The following is a 23060-nucleotide window of genomic DNA, read 5'->3' as shown; positions in this document are numbered from 1 at the left end:
AAGCCATTTTTGGAAAAAAATGAAAGGGGTTACATCATTAAAATTTGCAAAAATGGCCTAAAATTTTGATTTTCTAAAATTTTAAATTTTGAATGCAGTTTTGTTAACCTGGAAAAAACTAGCACAGAAAAGCTTTCCGAATTGAATTTGATGTTTTTTTGGCTTAGTTATGAATGATTTTTTGATACGATACCATGATCCTATGACAAACTGTAAGGGTATACAAATTTTGGGTTTTTATACCCTTGCAGGGTATTATAATTTCAGTCAGAAGTTTGCAACGCAGTGAAGGAGACGTTTCCGACCCTATAAAGTATATATATTCTTGATCAGCATCAACAGCCGAGTCGATCTAGCCATGTCCGTCTGTCCGTCTGTCTGTCTGTCCGTCTGTCCGTCTGTCCGTCTGTCTGTCTGTCCGTCTGTCTGTTTCTACGCAAACTAGTCCCTCAGTTTTAAAGCTATCTGAATGAAACTTTGCATATAGTCTTCTATATACTCTTACTGCTATATATGTCGGAACGGGCCGGATCGGGCGACTATATCATATAGCTGCCATACAAATGTTCGATAAATTTTTAGAAAAAAAATTATTACTTGGCTGTTTTTCAACATATTTGCACTATTTTTTACATATGACCATCTTATATTATTTCTGAACTTTGGTACAAATTTTATGAAAATCGGACGACTATATGATATAGCTGCCATAGGAACGATCGGGAAATTAATAGGAATAAAATTATAGCTTCGTTGTTTTTCAACGTATTTTTATCTACTTTGAGATATGAGTTTTTTTTATTATTCTAGAATTTTGGTATAAATTTCATAAGAATCGGACAACTATATCTTATAGCTGCCATAGAAGCGATCGGTAAATTTATAAAATATATAAAGCTGGGAATGTAAAACTGTAATTGTCAAACTGTAAACATAATAAGTATAGGTAAAATGTAATGAAACTCTGTTTTGTGTCTGTTTTCGGCATTATAATTTATAATATAAATCTAAAAACCAATCTGCAAGGGTATACAAACTTCGGCGTGCCGAAGTTAGCTTCCTTTCTTGTTTCTAGATAGTTTTCTTTCTTATTTAAGGTAATTTTGTTATATATATATATTTATTTATAATTGTTTATTTCTTTCCTTATTCGAAATGGTATGTGGGCGACATGTCGCGCCAGAGAGCCGAATCCCTGCTCAAGCAGGGCGACAAGGAGGGCTGCTTTGTGGTGCGCAAGTCATCGACCAATAAATATATTATATATATTATATATTATTTTGTTTTTACTCATTAAATCTGTAATCACTTTATAAAAACTATATAAAAACATTATTGTTATATGAGTATTTAACGATAATCGGCTCATTTGGACTAATTACCAAAACTAATCACCAAAATAGTACTAACTTTTAAATCAATTTTCTCTATTCAATAACTATTGAGCCATGGCTGTGTTAAAGTCGACCTTAGCGGTGCCTACAATAATTATATTGTTTATAATAGTGGCAGTAAGTTCATAAACAACTAGGTTTTTAGATCCTTGTTAGTAAATACCTTTACAGGTCCACTCCCGGTTTGAGTTTACCAACTTAAAGTGCAATTCCTTCAATAAATCAGCAGTGGAAATCAAGAAATGCTTCTTGAAATCTATAAATCGTACGTACAAATATGCAAGCTTCAGTTCACACGTTTACACGCTTCCAGTAACTAATATGACGGTAAAAAATATTTTTGACTTCCAAAAATGTAATGTAATATAATTTGATCTCAGATTCATGTCCAGGTGTTCAAGAGACTCAATGGCTATAAGCCGTTTCTCTTCAACTTCACCGTTGACGCCTGTCAGTTCCTTAAGGGCAAAAGGAATAAGGTAACGCAATTCTTCTATAATCTAATCGCTCCCCCCTATTCGAACATAAGCCATCCTTGTCCATACAATGTAAGTACTAGTGGAAATTGATTATAACTTACCTAATTTGAATACTATTTTTTGTGTTACCAGCACGATGTCTTCATAGAGCTACCCATAACCTATGTAAATCATTTGTTGGACACTGTGCTTCCGGTTCCTGAGGGAAATTACCTTATACACAGCGTTTATTACACCCATGGCATGAAGCTATTGGAACTCAAATCTTATATGAATATATATTAATATTCAAGCTGACACTTTTATTGAAGAAAAACCATCTATAAAAATACGAGAAGCAGTTTTTAAATTTAATTAAATTATCAAAATTGTAAAGAAATTAAATAAACTGAAATAAATTAAAATTCTGGTTTGTAAACCTAATGAAAACTAGAACGGAAACAATTGTTATAATTTGGAATTTGTAAAAACGAAAACAAGTTCAACTTTATTTTCTAAAAATTAATATTTATTTATGTTTTTTATAGCAACATGAACACTTTGTTTATCTAATTAATTATTAAATATATTAAACATCTTCGTGAAATTTCTCAGTGACGCTCCGTTCAAAATAAAGTGTTCGGCTTTTGAACTAGCAAACGATTTTACTTTAATTTTTACAGTTAGTCAGAAAGTCTCAGTGGCGCCATGAAAATATATAACCCAATAGATGACGCCAGTGGGCCGATTAGGAAAAGGCTTAAAAATATTAATTAAAATTAAAATTAATTTTTTAAGTATAAGTATTTTCTGTTGCGTTTATTTAAGAAATACCTACTTCTTAAAAATTTAACATTTTAAGAAACAAATATTTACCACATTTTAAAATTTATTTTAAGAAGTTTAAGAATTTAAAATAAGAAGGAAAATATATATATCAGCCTAAAACCCGTACAAACCCCTTTGAAATCCTTTCAGTACTAACACACACACACATATAACCCACACAAAAACTCCTTAACACCCAATTTCAGGGCAATCGAAAGGATTCTCCAAACAGAGTAATAACAGCGACGCTGCCCAAACTGTCCATTAATTTCCCGTCTTTGCCTTTTTGTGGACTCATTGCCGTTAAACAAATAAAAATAAACTAAGCGTAAATACTTAAGAAGAGAATGAATGCCACGGGGAGAGGAGTTAGTCGCTGGTTGTGGGTCCTTTGTCCTGCCAGCCAAAGGACAATTGACCTTTTGCCGCTCTCTCATCGCTTGGCGGGGCTTTCTCTATTTTGGCCTATTCGGTGCGTCTGTGTGTAGGGTGTGCGTGTGTGTGTGCTAAACTTTAAATTGTCCAATGCTACGTGCCCCGCATGCGGAGTTCATAAATCCAAGCGCTAAATGTAAACATCAACAGTTGCGCTGCTGCGTGGCCAGTGCCAGCAACAATAACAACAACAATAACAACAACAACAATGATGGCAAAAACTTCCAAAGTTCAAACACAAACTAATGCAGCAGCAAAGGCAGGAACAAAAGCCAAGCGAGCCACACCCACGCCACGCCACGCCACGCCACCCACCTTGAGTTGCCCCTTCTTTTGCCCACCCAACTCGCACGCCTTTTTGGCCACTTTCACCGTTTTGTTGTTGTTGGTGTTATTGTTGTTGTTGTTGCTAGTGTCCTTAATGCGCGATAGCCCACTGTGTGTGTGTACACAGAGAGAAATTTAGTGAGCAGAAACGATAATTTGAAAGACTTACTTAAACACGGTTAATCTTAAAATTATACTATTTCTTAGTAAACTTTTAAGTGTAATTAAAAAACGTGTTGAAAACATTTTAGTACGTTTTAATACACTTTAAAAAACAGTTAAAAAGTAACAGTAACTATAGGACATTGGATGAGTTTCATATATTATTTTATACCCTTGCAGGGTATTATAATTTCAGTCAGAAGTTTGCAACGCAGTGAAGGAGACGTTTCCGACCCTATAAAGTATATATATTCTTGATCAGCATCAACAGCCGAGTCGATCTAGCCATGTCCGTCTGTCCGTCTGTCTGTCTGTCCGTCTGTCTGTCTGTCCGTCTGTCCGTCTGTCTGTCTGTCTGTTTCTACGCAAACTAGTCCCTCAGTTTTAAAGCTATCTGAATGAAACTTTGCATATAGTCTTCTATATGCTCTCACTGCTATATATGTCGGAACGGGCCGGATCGGACGACTATATCATATAGCTGCCATACAAATGTTCGATAAATTTTTAGAAAAAAAATTATAACTTAGCTGTTTTTCAACATATGTGCACTATTTTTTACATATGACAATTTTATATTATTTCTGAATTTTGGTAAAAATTTTATGAAAATCGGACGACTATATCATATAGCTGCCATAGGAACGATCGGGAAATTAATAGAAAAACAAGAAAGGAAGCTAACTTCGGCACGCCGAAGTTTGTATACCCTTGCAGATATTATTTCATTACATTTTACCTATATTATTATGTTTACAGTTTGACAGTTACAGTTTCGCATTCCCAGCTTTACATTTTCTCTACATCTACCGATCGGTTTATATGGCAGCTATATGATATAGTTGCCCGATTTTTATGAAATTTCTACCAAAATTCTAGAATAATAAAAAAAGCTTATATCTCTGTGTAGATGAAAAAACGTTGAAAAACAACGAAGTTTTAATTTTTTCTATTAATTTCCCGATCGTTCCTATAGCAGCTATAAGATATAGTCGTCCGATTTTTATGAAATTTTTATTGAAAATCTAAAATAATATAGAATGGCCATATCTAAAAAATGGTGTAAAAATATTGAAAAACAACAAAGTTATAATTTTTTTTCTAAAAATGTATCGAACTTTTGTATGGCAGCTATATGATAAAGTCGTCCGATCCGGCCCGTTCCGACATATATAGCAGTGAGAGTATATAGAAGACTATATGCAAAGTTTCATTCAGATAGCTTTAAAACTGAGGGACTAGTTTGCGTAGAAACGGACAGACGGACAGACGGACGGACAGACGGACAGACGGACGGACAGACGGACATGGCTAGATCGACTCGGCTGTTGATGCTGATCAAGAATATATATACTTTATAGGGTCGGAAACGTCTCCTTCACTGCGTTGCAAACTTCTGACTGAAATTATAATACCCTGCAAGGGTATAAAAATTATAACTTCGTTGTTTTTCAAACTATTTTTATCTACTCTGAGATATAAGCTTATTTTATTAGTTCAGAATTTTGGTATAAATTTTATGAAAATCGGACAACTATATCATATAGCTGCCATATAAACCGATCGGTAGGTGTAGGGAATGGGAATGTAAAACTGTAACTGTCAAACTCTCAACATAATAAGTATAGGTAAAATGCAATGAAATAATATCTGCAAGGGTATACAAACTTCGGCGTGCCGAAGTTAGCTTCCTTTCTTGTTTTAGACTAAAATTAGCTTTAAAATATCACACAAAGTTTAGATTATATTATTATACTTCTACAAGCATTTTGATTTAAATGTCTTAAAAATTTGCTATATTACATAATATTTTTAGTTTTTTTCCCATGTAAGGTTATTTTTTCTTTAATTAATAAAAATATTTAATATATTGCATCATAATTTAAGCATTTCCTAACAATCAGAATATTTTGAAGGTATATCGGCAAGCCTGTTTATAAATTTTATGCTAATTAATAAAATCTAAAATTAGCATTATACACCTAGCTCTGATAAGGTGATAGCTAATAAAACGATTGAACAATAAAAGTATTAAGCAACAAGAATAGTTCCTCACTATCAGTTATATGATAACAACTTTTTAAAGAACACCTGGATGACAGTACTTTCTAACGATTTACTACATTGTTTAATTGGGAATATATTGCGATATTTCAATTGGAAACAACAAAAAGTATAATATATATTTCCCTCAGTGCCTTTTGTGTGTGCCTGTGTATGGGTAGGTGTTAGCCATTCGGGCTACTGGCGTGACCAAGAGGAGCACAGCACACTCCCTTGGCAGGTCGGGCCATGGCTGGCAAGTAAAATAAAATAAACTTGAGTTTTGTTTTCGCTTGTCGTATAAGCAATGGCTTAAAGCCTGGCTGCCGCCATGGTTCTCCTCCTGCTCCAAGTCAACCCAAAACGCATGTGGCCGGTGGTAATGACCTACCCACTCACACACACACACTCTCAGGGCTTGTTGCACTTGCCTTGCCAAGGGTTAAGTTCCGATAATTATGGATGCAAAAGTGGAGCACAAATAACGAAACTGGAAGTGTAAAACAATCCGCACAGCAGTGAATGTGTGGCATGCCACACTTAAAGTTGTTTACCTTTTTTTGCAGCATTTATTTTGCCCAGTTGAGTTGGAATTTAATTGGTTTATGGGAACTTTTTGTAATAAAACTTAAATTGGAAGTTCTAATTCTAATATTATACAACAAAAGCTAGGCTCTCTTTTGATTTAAATATCCAGTTTATATTTAAAAACTCATCAATGGACATTCCTTTTTAAATAACCCAGCGATGAAGAACAAAATAAGCACTATCTAATCTGCAGAGTGAATGGTTTAGATAGGCGCCAGCTCTGAAGTGGCCAATTGAATGAATTACGACTCTATCTGATCTATAGATAGAGCGTTGTCTGGTACAATTAATTCTACAACTGCCTTAAATCAAGTTGAACAACTTGCACAGCTTATAAAATTGTTGTGACTCATTGAGAAACCTTTAGTTTCCTGTGTTTTTGTATTAATAAGCCAACGATGAACTAAGGAAACTTTAACACAAACCAAACAAAATCTTATTGGCCATTTCAACATGGCCCAAATCAATTAAAGACAAATGCACAATAAATGTGTAGCTTCCTAAAAAGCATGTAAAATGTTTGCTTATTTCAGAAATCAAATTATAAAACTTTAACCTTCTGCATTTTTGTTTCTTTCAATTTTATAACAATTATCTTTGACTTTTCTTTCCACAAATTATTCTTGGAATTTCTCTAGCAATTAGTCTAAATGCCACTTTGAATTTTGTGAAAATTCTCTCAGACTTGGACATTTCCCTGCAACTTAATACATTTTCCCTTGAATTTCCCACTGCACTTTAATAATCTAGTTACAGGTGTTTATTCCTTCGAGTCGGTAATTCAATTGTTGGCAACTATTCACATTTGTGGATGTGTCTGTCTCTTGTTCAAGGAAACTCCATTACAAAGTCCCTTTGGGGCGGGTAGAAAATCTCCGCCTAATTTAGACAGTGTTTACAGTAAATATGCAAACATACCGCTAAATTGGCATATAGCAAACAAAAATCGAAGCCACAATAGGGGTGGAGTTTCATGGGTGGTGGCATTGAGGGGGGGAGGGTGTTGGGCAGGAAAACAAAGGCAAGGACACACGTGTAAATTGAGTACACTTGAACCTAAAGTCGCTCATTGATTGTTGTTCTTATTGGCTCTCTATTGGCGCTTGACAAACATAAACAATCAAATATTTCACAAAAAACGACAAAAATGATTGGCCAATACCATGGCTAGGGGGAAAGTGTATACTATATATCTATACTATATATATCACACGGAAAGAAAAGGTCTCAAGTGGAACGGAAACTAGATTTTGGGATACTGGTTTGTATATTTTTTAATTATAAATACTTTTAACCCCTTTGAAATGTTATATCTTATCTACAAGTTCGCTTTTTAAATGCTATCCTATATATTGTGAATTTATTGTATCTTTCTTTGTTTTAAATTCTTTCTTAGTATTCTTAAAAAAATAAACAATTTAAATTAAAAATATACCTTAAACATCAATTTTAACATTTAAAAATATATATTTATTTTAAAATTCCTATAAAAAATTACAATCCTTATTATAACGCAATTTTGTATTCACTTTTGTTTTAATTTTAAGAAAAGTAAGTATTTATAAATTATTATAAAAAATATTTTACATTTACATTTTTCAGCTTACATATTTTTCTGGCCACCTTCTCCAGGGCCTGTCCAAGTAGATAATCTTATCGCCCGCGTCTCGTTTCCGGCTTATTAAATTAATTGAAAGGCAAATAGCGAGGAGGCGGCCATGCCATGTCTTGGATTAGTGCAAGTATGTGTGCCAGCGTCTATTCTATCAGCGGAGTAGCCTTCGTGTGCCAAAACACCTTATCATTTGCACACCGTTGTCGGCGGGGAAATGGGAAATACCTGTTGTTGCAGTTGCTGCTCGGCTCATGTTGCCCGCGATGTTGCTGGCAGCATGTTGCTCGCGTGTACGGATTGGGGCGCTCGGCCTTCGTGGGATTGGAAACTCGGAAAGGCACAGTGGCATGGTTTTTTTTTATTTTAATCGTTGCTAAAGTCGAATTTTGTGTTGCCAAACTTTTGTTTTTAATATTTTAGGTTGAAATATTTTTGAGATTATGTCACCTAAAAATTCTAATAAGAAGTTTAATTAAAATCAGTTTATTCAAAACTGAAAACTTTTAAATATTTTAAAACGTGTTTAAATGTCAATGTTAGAAAATTATTTTTAGTAACACTTTAAAATTTGTACTAAAGATTTAAATAACAATATGGACGTATTAAAATTCTTAATTAGAAGTTTAACTTAAGTTTATCCAAGATAATTTATTTTAAAATAATTAAATTAATATAAAATCCCAGCCCTAGCTTTTGCTATGATATTTGATAAAGTTTTCTTCATGATTTTTGAATTTAAAAATTCCAATTTAATTTTATTCAATAAATTCAATGCAAACTGTGCATCTTATTAAAACAAAAACAAAAAATCATTTCATAGACAACTTAAATAATTCAAAAGCTATTACTTTATCAACGTGTTTGGAGCAAACGAGAAACTGTGCGCTCGGTTTTCGTGGGTTTTGGGACTCGGCAGCGATTCGAGTCTGCCATTCGCTGGCCGAACTGGCGACTGGCGCCGCTTCTTCTGGCTTTCTGGCGCTGCTTGAGCGATTCAGTTCGCTTCTGTCCTCCGTTCGGCCAACAACACGGCGCGCCTGCTCCGCCTGCTCCACTCGGTCAACGTTCAGCAACTCCAACTGCAGTTTGGCGTTCGAAAGTGTGTCTCGATCCGCTGCTGCAGCCGCCCAAGTAATCAAACAAATTAAGACCCCCCAAATACAACAACAACAAAACAATCAATAAAAAAAAGAGAGGCTGATATGTATAAATAAAATAAACAAAGAAGAAAAACCGGCTCTTGGCTCACGAACGGCTGGGGATTTTGCACAGGGCGACGATCTCGCCAAGAAGATCGGCTGCGAGGGGCTCGTCCGACTGCATTCTTCTTCTTGCATCACGTGCAGCCGGCTCTGCCAAGCCACGCCCCCTCCGCCCGCTCCCCTTTTAGACTTTCAAGGCGATATTTGCACGGGAAAAAATGTATAGGGATTTTAGTTTGGGTATCTACATAAAGCGGGTTTTTAAACAAATTTATTTTTGAATCTATTGTTAAATATAATGAATATTAATATTTATATTTTTTAAATAATAATTTTTAAAATTAAAAAATAAATAACACAATGATAACAATTAAAGGAAACAGGAGTTCAAGATCCAAAGTAAAGGTTTTAGGAAATATGGTTTTACCTATATTTAGGCTTATTTTGTAAAATTCCCATTTCTCTAGGTTTATCCATTTTAATATATTTCTTTGATTTTGTTTTTAAGCAACTTAGACACCCTCTGCCTCTATTCTCTCTGAGGCTTTTTGCTTAGAATTCGCTTTCTGAAAATTCGCCAGTTTACAGTTGTACCTTGTTATGCAGGGTGTTTCGTTCTCGGTCGCTGGTTAAGTGTTTTGTTTTCGTTACTCAATTGAGCGGCAAAAAAAAAAAAACAAACTCCCTGAGAAAGCCTTGCAAATATTACCCATTGGCGGCGATTGAAATTCCGAGTCGGAAAATATGTACGCAAAGTGCGAAAAGTGGTCTTACGTTGCGGTTACAACAGACAAAGCAAATGTGCAAATTTAGCGGAGTTAGTACTTGAACTTGTCCCTCTAATAATGTAATTATTTATGGTTTATTTTGCTTTGTTTTTCTCCGAGAACCCTGACCTGAGCCAATTCTCAGAGCGATGCTCATAAATTTGCTTCAATCACTCGAACGTAAACAAATTCCCGAGGAAAAGTCGAGAGGCATTTGAATAGTGTTTGCCAGCTTGTATCGTTTATTTATAGGCATTCAATGCATCTGTCCGAGAATGCTCAACATTTATTTGTATTTACATATTGCCATATTGCAAATAATAGAAAAATAATAACATAAATGGCCACAAAACATAATCAAAGCCAGCAACAGCAACAGCATTTACCTGGTCAAATCGACAGCAATTTGAATGATTTTTTTTTTCGTTTTGCTTTTAATTTTCACTTGTGTTTATCTCTCTTAATGTCTATGCAAATGTGGGAATATAATAAAGAGTGTGGCAAGAGGAGAAAATCGGGCCTATCAATAATGCAAGTGCATTTGCACAGTCTCTGTTGAAATTAAATAAACATTAATTATTGGCTCGGAAAGCTTTTAAATATCGGAATTTATTGATGGAAAAGTGTAGAGTTATATTCTTTGTTTTCCAAATATTAAATATTGGCTATAAAAAGGTATATTTGGTTAAAGTTTCCTTAGCTTAAAAGTATTAGTAAAATATTATGGCATTCCTTAAAATATATATTTCAAAGAATTGCAGAATTATGAATATTAATCTTTCAAATGAAAGTTTTTTTAATTTTTATAATTTTAATAAAGTTTTTTAGGTAAAAAAGAATAGTTTATAATATTTTAAACATTCCTAACTTTAAATATATTTAAACATTTAAATACCCAATCACTTCAGAGACCCATTAAATAATTATTTTCCAAAACTTTAAACCCACATCTACCAACTGTGAGCCCCATTAACTGATTTTCTCACCTGGTCACAACCCAAAACAATTATATTTTTGCCACTGTTTTGGTTTTGGCTTGGAGCAACCCACGCAATTGTCCCCAAAAACTATACTTTGACCTGTCCACGCCACATTTGCAACGATAATTGGTGAGAATGAGAGGTAAAAATAAAAGCACCCACGGCCAGGAAAAATATTAGAAGGAACCCCAAGTGAGGCAAAGGAAAAATAAAAAAAAAACAAAAAAGATAAAAAAGGCAACCCGAAATGCGAAGACACTGAAAAGACAGCCTCTGACGTTGTGCTTTCGCTTTTCTCTTCAACACTGGCTATTTTTAGATCAATTTTTCTTCTTTAGCTTGGTGGTGATTTTCTTTCTTATTTTTGCAGCTTTATTTGTCACCAGCGAAATGCTTTTACTGCGTCTCGATCGAAGCAATAAATAAATAAATAAACACAGCAAAACTGTGCTAAGCGACAGTGTATCAAGCAATATGAATCCGTCGAAGCCTATAATTTGCTATAAAAACATATGCATTTTATAATTATCATTGTTTTAATTTGTGTTCATTGATTTATTGTTCTAACCAAACCAGTTTCCGTGGCGTCCCCCGCTGCACTTTGCAAAAAACAATTGCATTGCAAACTAAAAATCGAAGGAGAACGGACAATGAAAATGCATCAAAGCTGGAATTGGAAACTCAACTGGAGCTGGACTCTGCTGATTTTCTCGGGTGAGTATCTATGGAGGATTTTCAGAGGGTTATCTGACCCGATCTGGCCCAAAAACGTAGCAAAGTTTTGGCCCGAAAAATTTATGAAATGCCAATTTCACTTACGTTTAACTTTATTACCCCTGACGCACATTTGCAACTTTGTTGCAACTATTGCTCTTGGAGGTCCTGTACCAAGAGTCTCAGATTGCCTTTTAGCTTTCAGCTCGAGCACTATTTCAATGTTTCTGTTTGTTTGTTTATTTGTCTCTCACCCACGCTCCTCCACATCCATTCTGTGCTCCATCCTCCGTTCTCCGTCCTCCGGTCTCCGATTTCCAGCCCTGCTCCTCTCGGTGGCTAGCTCACAGGAATGCGGCCAGGAGGAGTTCACCAAGTGCGCCGAACCACTTGATATGCTGCATTTAACGTCGGAGTTCTCGATTGGCCCGGCCAAGAAGGAGGAACTGGACAAACTTTGTCAGTAAGTGGCCCACGCAAAAAACAAAAAACAAAAAATGGGGATTGAAAATGCCCCAAATCCCCAATAACAATCCACCTTCTATTTGTATATATCCAAAGTCACATGATCGAGTTCTTTATTCCTGTAAATGTTCTTGTAAACATATGTAAAGTAAGCTCAACTATAATCACTAGGTATTCGATACATATATGTTTAGATAATGTATTTCAATGAACTGCAATGAACTGTTACAACAAGCTTAGTTGCGAGTGCTTTGTGCAATTCTATTATCGACTTGCAGATACAAATTTCTTTGTACAATGAAGAGTCTTTAACCATTTAAAATAAATATAAAAATATATACTTCTATAAAGAACAAAGTAGAACATTGATTAGCAGGAACACTTTTAAAAAGTAAGTAAGTCCAAATAAGGGCTTATCGGTATTAGTTTAATATATTTTTAAACGAAATAAATTACAAAAAAAATAATTTATTTATTATTTCTTTTTTACTACTTAATTTCTTATGTTTTCATGTCTTTTTTTGTACATTTTATAGCGAGCTTCGCAAGGGTGTTAGATGCATCCAGAGTTACACTCGTCGTTGCATGGATCTGCAGCAGAGGAATCAGTTCAACAAGCTTTACCATGGAACAAATCAGTTCATACGGGATCTGTGCAACAAGGGCGAGTTCCAGGATGAATACCTCAAGCATGCGCCCTGCTCCGAAATGGCCAAAAAGCAGTTTGAGGTGTGCTCATATCGCTATAAAGAAGCCATGGTCTTCCTAAAGCCAAATAAGAACCAGGAGAATGCTGAAAATGGTACATTTAATGAAAACATTAAAACCATTTGCTGGTGAGTAAGAGGAAATATTAATATATATTTAATTTAATTTGCAAAATATATAAACAATATATTCTAGCTCCATTAACGAACTCGTTGATTGCTCGGAGGAAGCCGCGCGTAAAGTCTGTGGCAATGAGGCGGCCAAGTTCACCCGAGAGTTGGTCGACAAGTACGCCAATAGCCTCACCAAGGTGAGTTTGTCAAAAAAGAGTCTCTTAAACCTTAATTCTGATCGTCTGTATATTGCAGATTTACTGCGAGGACTTTACCAGAAATCCAGGCATTTGTCGGGATGGCGAGGGCAATGGCTCCCCTCGATCTGGCGGGATCAGCTTGAGCCTTTTTCTGACAGGGACTCTAATTACAGTGCTGGCCAGCAGCAGAGGCCACAGATAGATAAAGGAATCACAGCTAAGTGCACAAATCTAGAACCAGTCTTATAAAAACGGGACAGCCGACAAAATAAGGAGAAATAGTTAAGGTTTCCCCCTCAAGTCACACCGAATGAATTCCACACGCTGTTGCATACTCTTGGCAGTCAGTTTAGGCCACACGAAAGTCCCCAAAATAGTGAGAGAAGCAACACTTAAGCTATACAGTAAAGTAAATGTTAAGTATGCTATGTATACCAGTATGCATATATATAATATGTTTATATATATGGGGGTAGAGTGGGAGGAGAGCTAAGATCGTATATATACGGTTATGAATGTTACTATATATCGGATGTAGGCTAGATAGTTAGAATCAGTGTTGAGTGTGGGCAGGCAGTTAGTTGTTGTTGGCCTTACTTTCCAATCTGCGATCGTGCAATACTAGAGTTTCGTTGAGTTTGTTGCAGTTTGTCCAGGCTTTAAGTGTAGGCATATATTTTAGGTAATATTTCCTAGGTTCCCCCAAAAACCATTGTTAGCTAAAGTTAGAAAGCGCCCCAATCCCGTCATTTTTTCCATTTATGAATAACTACATAAGTAAAAGCAGATATTGAAAAAAAACACCTCCAAGCGCACAGGAAAAAATCAACACTCCCGAGTGGATTTGCTCACATATCGGCAATAACTTTTACACAAAACGAAAGTGCATTTCTATGAATGAGAGGATTTTATAGATTATTTATAATTCTATTTAGTGGATAGCGTATATTTATTTTACACACTGTAAATACCTTAAAATATATTCAAATTGATAATGCTGTAAGGCGTTTGGAAGTATACACATATACATACGTATATATAAATAAATATTAGTTTAACTTAAATACAAACACACTCTCTCACGAACACACACACACACACACCTTCTTACAAAAAACTGTGAATATATATTATGATTAAAGAGTAACATTTATTTTAAGTAAAACACACACATGCATATGCAAGAAAAAACAATAAAAAAAAACACGAGAAAATAAATTAATGCAAAAAAAAAGTGTGAGAAGAGCGTCGAAGCAAAAGGGGAAAACGAGCCAAATGAGCGAAACGAGCGAAGGGTTTATATTTTGGAAGACCGACTTAAGGATTGCTCTGCAATAAGGATCGAATATTATTGAGATAAGTATGTACCCCACTTTTTGGTTTGAATTTCAATTAAAGGTGGATTTTTAAACGGAAAAATTGGAAAGAACTAAGGGCTAAGGGTTAAATTTGAAAAAAAGCCCTACCTAATGTTGCTGGAAATAAATTATTTAAACTTTATTTAGAAAAAATATTAAAATTTAGATCTCCTTTTATAAGAAATGAAATCATCATTCTAAGAACAATTAATAAATACAAACTATTCAAAGAAACTAATTTTCAAAGAAAAGTTTGAAGCTGTATAAATGTAATAGTAAATTCCCTTTTAAGACTATTATATTTTTACCTTAATATATAATTTACTTCAAATCCAATCCAAATGAACTCAACAAACTAAACCCCTTTTGAAAAGAGTATAAAGAGCAAACGAGTGCCGTGCCAAAAATGCTTTTTACTGCAGGATAAAACCGAGCGCGGCCAAAAAGTATGCAGCTTTCTCCCTGCCGGCGCCCAAAAGAATGCTGCGCAAATATGCCAGCACTGTTGGCATACTGGCTCGAAGGGGGAAAAACCAACCAGGAGCGCGGGGATTTACCAAAAGGGTTCGCCAGGACGCGTGCAGAACGCGGCGGTGACCTGCTGCACCGAGGCTGGCCATAATTTATGTTTATGTGGTGCGTTCATTAGACTAGCAGCGACGACGACGTCGGTTGACTTCTCGCCTGGCAGCTAATTTATAAGGTCGGCACACGACTCAAGGACACGTATGTACGTACAAGGATATGCTGCCCGCTGGGGGTGAATAGTGGCTGCTGCCGCTCGGCTGCAATAATTACAGTTATCATACTTGGCCAGCGACCTGAATTTGCGTTTGACATTCGCAATCTTGGTCGGACATTGATTTGGTTTCCTTTTGCCAGTGATATGTGAGCGGTTAACTGTCACAAGTCAGCTGTTAACTAATTAAACTGAGCTAAGTATCAGAGGCTGATTAAATTAGCGATACATTTTAGTAAGTCTTAAAGTTAAAGGTATAAACCAAGGATTAACTCCACATCTCATGTAAATCTTCTCCTTTCTAACATTCACATTTTTCCTCATAATCCTTGTAGCCTCCAAATCAAATTGTGATATTTGAAATTCTGTCTGATCTCCGATAGAGTTCTTTAAATTAAATTTCACATTGAATTATTTGCTAGTTGAACTCTTGAGGCTTTTCCTTTGAAGCCTTCCCATTGGCATGAGCCTTTTCTGTCAATAAATATATATTGGCTTGACATTTCCGGACATCTTTTGCAATCACATCTCGGAATTGCATTTTTTGAGAGGCCAAGCGAGGCATATTGGGGCTGTGTGGACCAAATGCTTAACAAATCAATAACCGAGTTAAGAGGGTAGCCGGTCGAACGGGGACACAGGTAGAGGAGCATCTCTCGATTGCAGCTCAAATATTTACGTTTCCATTTAGAGTGGGGCGGGCAAGTGCAGGCTCACGGCTCCCCAGAGTCATTTTCAACTTCATTTGTTGTGCAAATAGGCGAAATGCATGGCCATCTCCAACGAGCAACGAGTAACCTCTTTCCTTTCCAAATTAATTCCAAGTCATATTTCCCAGCTTGAGCCATCGTTTTGTGGCAAAAGCTTTTCCGGTAGCCTTGCCATTTATTTTTCTTGCAAGCTTCTTTTTTTTGTAGTTCTTAATTAATTGAAAATATCTTTTGTGGGTTTCGTGCCCGAGTGGCTGCATGAAATGGCAAACAAATTGACAGCCAGTTGCAGCTTGTATTCAAATGGGAGGTGTCGAGTGGCATTCAGGGCAATTCCCTTCCGATTTCTACTACTCCGGGTCCAATTTCCATTCCAGTTTTCATTCGTCCCTGGCGGCATCCCGGCAGCTCTTTCACTCATGTTTAATCCTCTTTAAGCGGCAACAGAACGATTACATTTTTTTTTTTTTTTTTCTCCTTTATTTTCAGTCGCTTTTGCTTTTATTTGCACATTTCCGCTGCGACTAATCTGCAATTATGTTTTACATAAAAATCCTATCACAATCCATACAACAGCGCTGGTGGATGTGGATGAAAGTTTTCCAACAACTTTTGTCCAAGCTTGATTGTTTTGCCTGCTGAGATAGTTGTGAAATACAAATATTAAACAACTGCTAACAATAACAGGAAGCAGCAGCAGACAGCACACAGCAGATAGAAACACCAGCAGGGTTTAACGCTGGGCCAACGTGGCGTATGCGTATTAAATGGTGTATTTACAACAGATCAAAGCTACAGGAAATCACAAAGAGTTGAGCGAAATTATAGATGGGCATAATTATGTACTTTTTTTGTTTGTAAAAATCAATAAAAAACTAAAATCAAATATCACAAAAACTGCAGAAATGATTAAAACAAAATGAGATATATTAATACTAAAAAACATATACAAATAATGATTTTACATTAAAGCAAAATTTTTAATAATTGAATTACACAACTCTCATAAACATTATTTGAATAAAAAGATAATACAAGTAAAACGAACAATACAATATTTTTATATGAGTAAATCAGACATGGAAAAGTGAAGCCAACATATACTTTTACTATACAATTTGCTGTTGTATTAATTAATTGCCTTAAAGTTTAATTGTCTAGAGGACTCACACAGCACACTGCTAATTAAAGCCGCCTAATTATGGCTACCCATTCCTGCCAGCAAGGTCGAACGAATCAAAATGCAAACAAATATATCAATTACTAATCTGCATGTTAATTACGCCCCATTAAGCTGAAACTGAAATCACAATGGCGAAACTATTAACGGATCTGGGAACAACAGTTGAACTGCCACGCAATTAGGCTAAGAACCAGCTTTTCCGGGCATGTGTCTGTGTATTTTGACCAAATCTTCTAAGCTACTAAGCATATTTAATAACTGTGGCAGAGCTCAGGAACTCGGAAATGGAAATCCAAACCCTCTATGAATGCCCGATGCATTTGGTAGCATTTACGTGCTGCTGCCGGACCCACATCATATTCACTTTGAGTTATTTTCGTTTCTATTTCAATTGCAAGTCACTTGGAGAGATTAAATGGCAACCCCAGCCCAACCTTTTCGGGGGCCCCTGCACCCTCCCCCCCAACCTGATGGCCATAAATGCGCTTGTGGTTGTTAGGTGGTTGCTGCCCAGGTGGATGAGCGGGTGGCGGCCATGTCAGCTGTTGGCCAGCTGCCCCGGCTTTCGAATGCATTTCGTAGACGATAATCATGTTGGTGGCTGCAACTTGCATCGGCAGCATGCGTTGCATTTGCAATTCCTGGCCATCCTGCCGAGATGGTCGATGGGCCTGTCTAGCTATGGCCTGCTGTGGCTTGTCGTGGTGTGGTTTATGGCAACATCTTGTCCAATTTATTACCACTTTCATTTGGTAGCATAATAGGCAATGCACTTGTACGCATACACAGAGTTGCACAGAGAAAAAAGGTAATTGAAATGCTCTTTCTTTCAAAGAATAATACAAAAATAAAAAGAAATTCTAACAGTATATAGATAAAATCTTACTTTTCTTTGAGCTTAAATTTATGTATCTTAGTTTTTATATTTATTTTAGTTATTTTAATACTTTTTCTCCCTCTGTACTATGCGCACTTGTGGCAAAATGTTGCCGGACGGCCAGCATACACATATATCTATAACACGTAGCACTCAAAAATACTCAAACATTGAAATTGGAGTTCTAGTTTTTGGTTCTCGTCTCGTTTCTGCTTCATCAGTTACATGCTTTGAATAATTCAAGCGTGTTTTAGGCCTTTGCTAGGCGAAATATATTTCTGTTTTACGGTTAACCCCTTGCCTTAGCCCCGTCTATAGCTGCATTGTACAGACAGTCGGCTTCTGTCTGCCTGGAAAATGTTATTAAATTATTTCAAAATCATCCAAAACTATAGTTCGTTCTTGTCAGCCACAAAGGCTTGTGTTTTCTTGAAAAACATATCAAATTTAACACTTTGTGCGAAATTGTTGAGAAACTGCAATTATAGCATATTAAGCATGCGGGATTAGCATAATTCAGCGGGACTAAGTTCAAAAGACTCTTGGCTGGCGCGTCTACATATACGCGTTAGGCTCCTCTGCCACGTTACGTATACGCAATGCTTGACGCCAGCCATTTGTGCTGCATATCCCCAGGCGCAGCTGGCACAAAAATAGCAGGAGAAGCGAGTCGCAGATTTCCTGAACGGTGGTTTATATTAGAATATTGGAAGGAATGAAATAAGATAAATAAATAAATTGTAATTCAATATGATAACAACTAAACAGTAAAGAATAATTTAGTATTTAATAGAATTAAACTGATTTATAATTGTAAAAGATTTTAGTCTATTAACTTTCTTTATTTTTAAAGCATTTGTTGTATAATTTTGAAGTGTTTAAAAAGTTATTTCAAGCCCCAATGCTTTATGTTATCTTTTTCAATGAAACATCTTACAGAAAAACGTATTTCACTTATGTATATTAACCACATTTTATTGCTAACAAAAATCCCCTTTTGAAAACCACTGTGCAGCGGCTGCTGAAAAACACAACTCAAGTGTTGAACGCTACCACCAACACTCTCCACCAACCCCCCTGCACCTCTTTTTGTGTCTTTTGTGGCCTTTCGCTGTTTGTCAACAGCAGCAGCAGTGGCAGCGTTGGCAGGCAACACTTGAGGGGGCGTGTCAGGCGTGTAGGCGCTTTTTAATTGCACTGAAAACAAAACTAACAGCTAAACACTTGTTGGCCGCCTGGCTGCCTTCCAGCTAGTTGTCGCGTGGCAAGTGGCAAGTGGAAAGTTGAAAGCGACGGAGGGAGGAGTGTCATCAAAAACCCTCCAAATGGCAAAAACAGTGCCGCCGCTGGCGCCTCTGGCAATTGCTGATGTTGCCACTGCTGGTGTTAGTGCTGTTCCAGCAACTGCCACTGCAACTGCAACTGCCTTTGATTGTGCCCCATAACTGCTGCGAGGCAGTGGCACAGCGCTTCCATGTACCGCCATTGTGTTGCTTGTGAAGTTTCGCTTTGATCGCATTGTAACATTTTGCGACAGTTTTAGATTGTAATGGGCTCCACGGGAGGAATGGCAAAGCCTTCAGAAGTCTGAATTGGATCAAAGATAGCAAGTTGCAGAGTTTACAAATTGATGGTGATTTAAATGGGATAAGAGTATGGAAACTTTTTGTTTCAAATTATAAGCTAAAATCACAAAATAAGTTAACAAAATAAATACATTATTAAAATTATATGAAAAACCTTTATAAACCCTTACACATTTGTTGATATTTTCCCTTAAATTATGTTAACAATCAAATACATTTTATGCCTATTTTGTAATATTATTTATGCCTTGATTGACTCTCATTTTATAGCCACATTTAATTGGCCGATTCGATAAGATAATGGAGTTAATTTTCAATTTAGGCCTTTTCAGTTCAAACACTTTGGCATGTAGTTCGATTTATTGTGCCCTCCCTTTTTGGGGCAACATGTTTAATTAACAAACACAATGGAGGCCAGTGACGGCACGAGTTTGTCACTGACGTTCGGTGAAATTTCTGACTCTCTGGTGACATTTGAAAAGTTTAAAATAATATAATTTTCAACGCTATATGGCAAACTAACAAGTTCGACTCGAAAGTCGAACAGGAAGAGGAGGAGGTTTCTGGGGGTATTTTCGGGGAGTTTGTCTTAGCTAACTTTTCGCCCAGGAAAGGAGAAACTTTTTCGACTGCACTGTTGCAGGCACCATCACACACCCACACACACACACCCACACACACACACACACATACGAGGATCTATTGTAAAATATGTAAGAAAGTTTCCTTAGCTTGGCTGGGAAAACGCTGCGTTTTTGGGAAAAGCTCCAGCAGAAGCAGCAGCATCGACGTTGTCTTTGGGGAAATTAAACATTTTCTATTTGAAAACTTTGCCGTGTGAGTGGGATTTTCACGGGGGTGGTGGCTTTTCCTCGGGTTCAAGAGCAACAGTTGCCTTTTTGAACTGTTTCGGGTCACACTTTTGCATTACATTAGTCCCCTTTGTTCCACCAACAATTGCGGAAGTCATAATTTTTCCGCAGTTTTCTTGGTTTTGGTTTTTTGACAAATTTAGCAGCAAATTGCTGGCAGATTTTGCCCAGCCAGAAACTTTAGTTTTGAGATTCCAGCACCAACGACGATGGATGGTTGGACTGGGTGTGGATGGGAGTATCGAGCTTATGTCCGGGTTTTCGGATCCAAATGTCAAGCGGCTTGCTGTCATAGGTGTTGAATATTTAATGCGTCGACGCCAATGACAAAACGAGCACTGCACTGGAAAGAATTTTAGCTTAATAAATATTTTAAAAATTATATAAATTTATAGTGGAATCAAAGAATAAAGATTGAAGAAGAGTAATGGTGGGTTTATGTATGTATGTCTTTAAAAAATATCACATATATTATAGGGTTCTTATTAGAAACAAAAAGAAATAATCTAGCCTTCGGAAAACTATGTAATGAGCGAGTAAACAATAAGCAAGCGAGTAAATATATTGACTAGTGAGGAGCTAGCTAATAACGAGTAAGAATAAAATTATGAATAAACAAGACAATCAAACCTAAAGAAACGAGAGATTAATGGATGCTCATTAATACGAACGTGTAAGCTTCAAGATCATGAACAACGAGTAAGCAATGTAAGAAACGACGAGTTAAAAGCAACTGACGAGTAATTAACCTTTAAGACAACGAACTTAGGAAGATCGAGACCCTTTTCATAAAATACATTCTGTATTTAATAAAACAATAAAATTAATAAAATTAATAATAATAATAAAATATAAATATATAATATAAATATATAATATATAAATATATAATAAAAAATATAATAAATAAAAATAAATACTTAATGTTAAATAGGATTTCTAATATAGATAAGTCCTATTCTATTTATTATTCCTCTTATGTGGATTAACCACCAAATATTGTTTACTAATTACAACTATAATATGTAGTATCATAAAATTTAATTTTGTTTGCCGTGCAAAAAAGTGCAGGAGCATCCCCAGCACAGCGATTCAGACAAGTGCACCCAAAGTGCATGCAAATATTTTTGTCAACGATTGTTTTGCCGGCTCCCTCGATTCCGAATGGCGAGCTGTGACTGGCAAACTGTGTGAAAAATAAAGGCGTGGAAAAACCCTAGGAAAAGCGGGTCAGGGAAAAGGGGTACAAGGTCCTGTGGCTGGTGTTGTTGTTGTCAACGGTTTGAGTAATTGTCGCTGGTGTGAAAACTGGCAACGATGCCGAGCTGCAAAAAGGATTTACTGGGTTATGTATGAGCCAAAGGCTGATTGAGATGAAGGAGCAGCTGGATCGAGCTCTAAATGGCCATCGATGGACGTCTATGGCATCAGTGATGTTTCGGGAACAGAAATAATAATTATGTACACGAATGATGCCATGAAAGTCGTGACAAAACTTCATTCTGGAAAAGCATACATTTAGATTACAATTAGATTTTGCTTTAAATATTTTATTTGTAGGAAATAATATAATTTCGTTAAAAATGTATACTTTTAAAGATCAATTTAAGCCATCTCTCCCCCAATAAACCCATTTCGACTAATAAAAGCTTTTGCCTGATTCAACCCAAATAAAATCAATTAATTCGATCTAAAAAGAAACGCACAAAATAATTATTTGATTAAAAAAAACCGCCTGCCTGATGATTTTTTACCACAGGCCAACCTAGTGTCCGTGGGGGGAAAATTGAAAACACCGCTGCCGGTGCTGATACAAGCGAAAAAAACTGCCCCCGAAAAAAATAAGCAAAAACTGTGATAAAAACGCAACAACCCAAAATGATTTTCACATTGATGAAAATTAAATGCGAGTCGCGCGGGCAAACCGATGGGATGTGCTGCATCTGCTGGGCATTATCAAATAATTCAGTTGTAATCTATTTTAATCCGTCAGGATGGCCGGCGGAACAGCCCCCCCACTTGACATGGCGAATGATCAAAATGTTTGTTTGCTTGACCCACACAACTCGTTACCAAATAGCCAGCCAGCCAGCCGGCCATGAATGTATTTATTTTCACATTTTGCTAAACATTCACCAGATTTAAATTCGCATTCATGTAAAATAGCATAAATACATACAAAATACCAATATCATATGATTGAATGTATATCAGTGACACACATTTTTTTCTCTGCGCAAGAATTATTCAAATGATTTAAGCGGCTTAGGGTAATGGCTGGTGAGATTTGGCCGGAAAAAACGAAAAATAGTTGAAACTGGAATGTGAAAAGCGGCTCTAAGCGAAAGGAATCCCTGTGGTCGCTTAAATTATACAGTATAATTTGGCAATATGGATTAACGACTTTATAAAAACGGCCACTGAATTAACAATTGTTTTGGGAAGTATTTCCATTTGCTTTTGTCACATTTGGATTACAGTTTTTCAACTTTGGGTTTGGGTTTTGGTAATCAAATTCGACTGTTTAAAGCTTCAGAAAAAGATTTAAAAGCAGGAAACCAAACCAAAACACTTAAAATAAACCCCTTTTAAAGCTGAAACTACTTCCCCCTGAGATACAGCAACAGAAATTCCATCATACAACATGACTTATGACTTACGACTTTAAAGATAAGGTTAGCTCACAACGCCTATAAAAGCGGTAGCTTTTGCTTTTCTGAAGTATAGTTTGTGAAA

General features: G+C 36.2%; 2 protein-coding genes across 2 annotated transcripts; both read left to right on the top strand.

Annotated features, from left to right (window-relative positions):
• Positions 1-1171: 1171 nt before the first annotated feature.
• LOC108086044 (uncharacterized) lies at positions 1172-2158 on the top strand. The gene is made up of 3 exons (XM_017182863.1): positions 1172-1231; positions 1775-1942; positions 2006-2158. Exons 1-3 carry the CDS (start codon positions 1172-1174, stop codon positions 2156-2158), a joined length of 381 nt encoding a protein of 126 aa, XP_017038352.1.
• A 6687-nt stretch (positions 2159-8845) lies between these two features.
• LOC108086055 (uncharacterized) lies at positions 8846-14227 on the top strand. The gene is made up of 6 exons (XM_017182873.3): positions 8846-8981; positions 11376-11513; positions 11835-11976; positions 12515-12814; positions 12882-12996; positions 13055-14227. Exons 2-6 carry the CDS (start codon positions 11450-11452, stop codon positions 13199-13201), a joined length of 768 nt encoding a protein of 255 aa, XP_017038362.1. The 5' UTR covers positions 8846-8981; positions 11376-11449; the 3' UTR covers positions 13202-14227.
• The last annotated feature ends 8833 nt before the right edge of the window (positions 14228-23060 follow it).

Source organism: Drosophila kikkawai, chromosome 2L, assembly GCF_030179895.1.
Source record: "Drosophila kikkawai strain 14028-0561.14 chromosome 2L, DkikHiC1v2, whole genome shotgun sequence".
Classification (NCBI taxonomy): Eukaryota; Metazoa; Arthropoda; class Insecta; order Diptera; family Drosophilidae; genus Drosophila; species Drosophila kikkawai.
The sequence above is the reverse complement of the archived record's forward strand: the minus strand, read 5'-3'. Positions and strand labels throughout refer to the sequence as shown.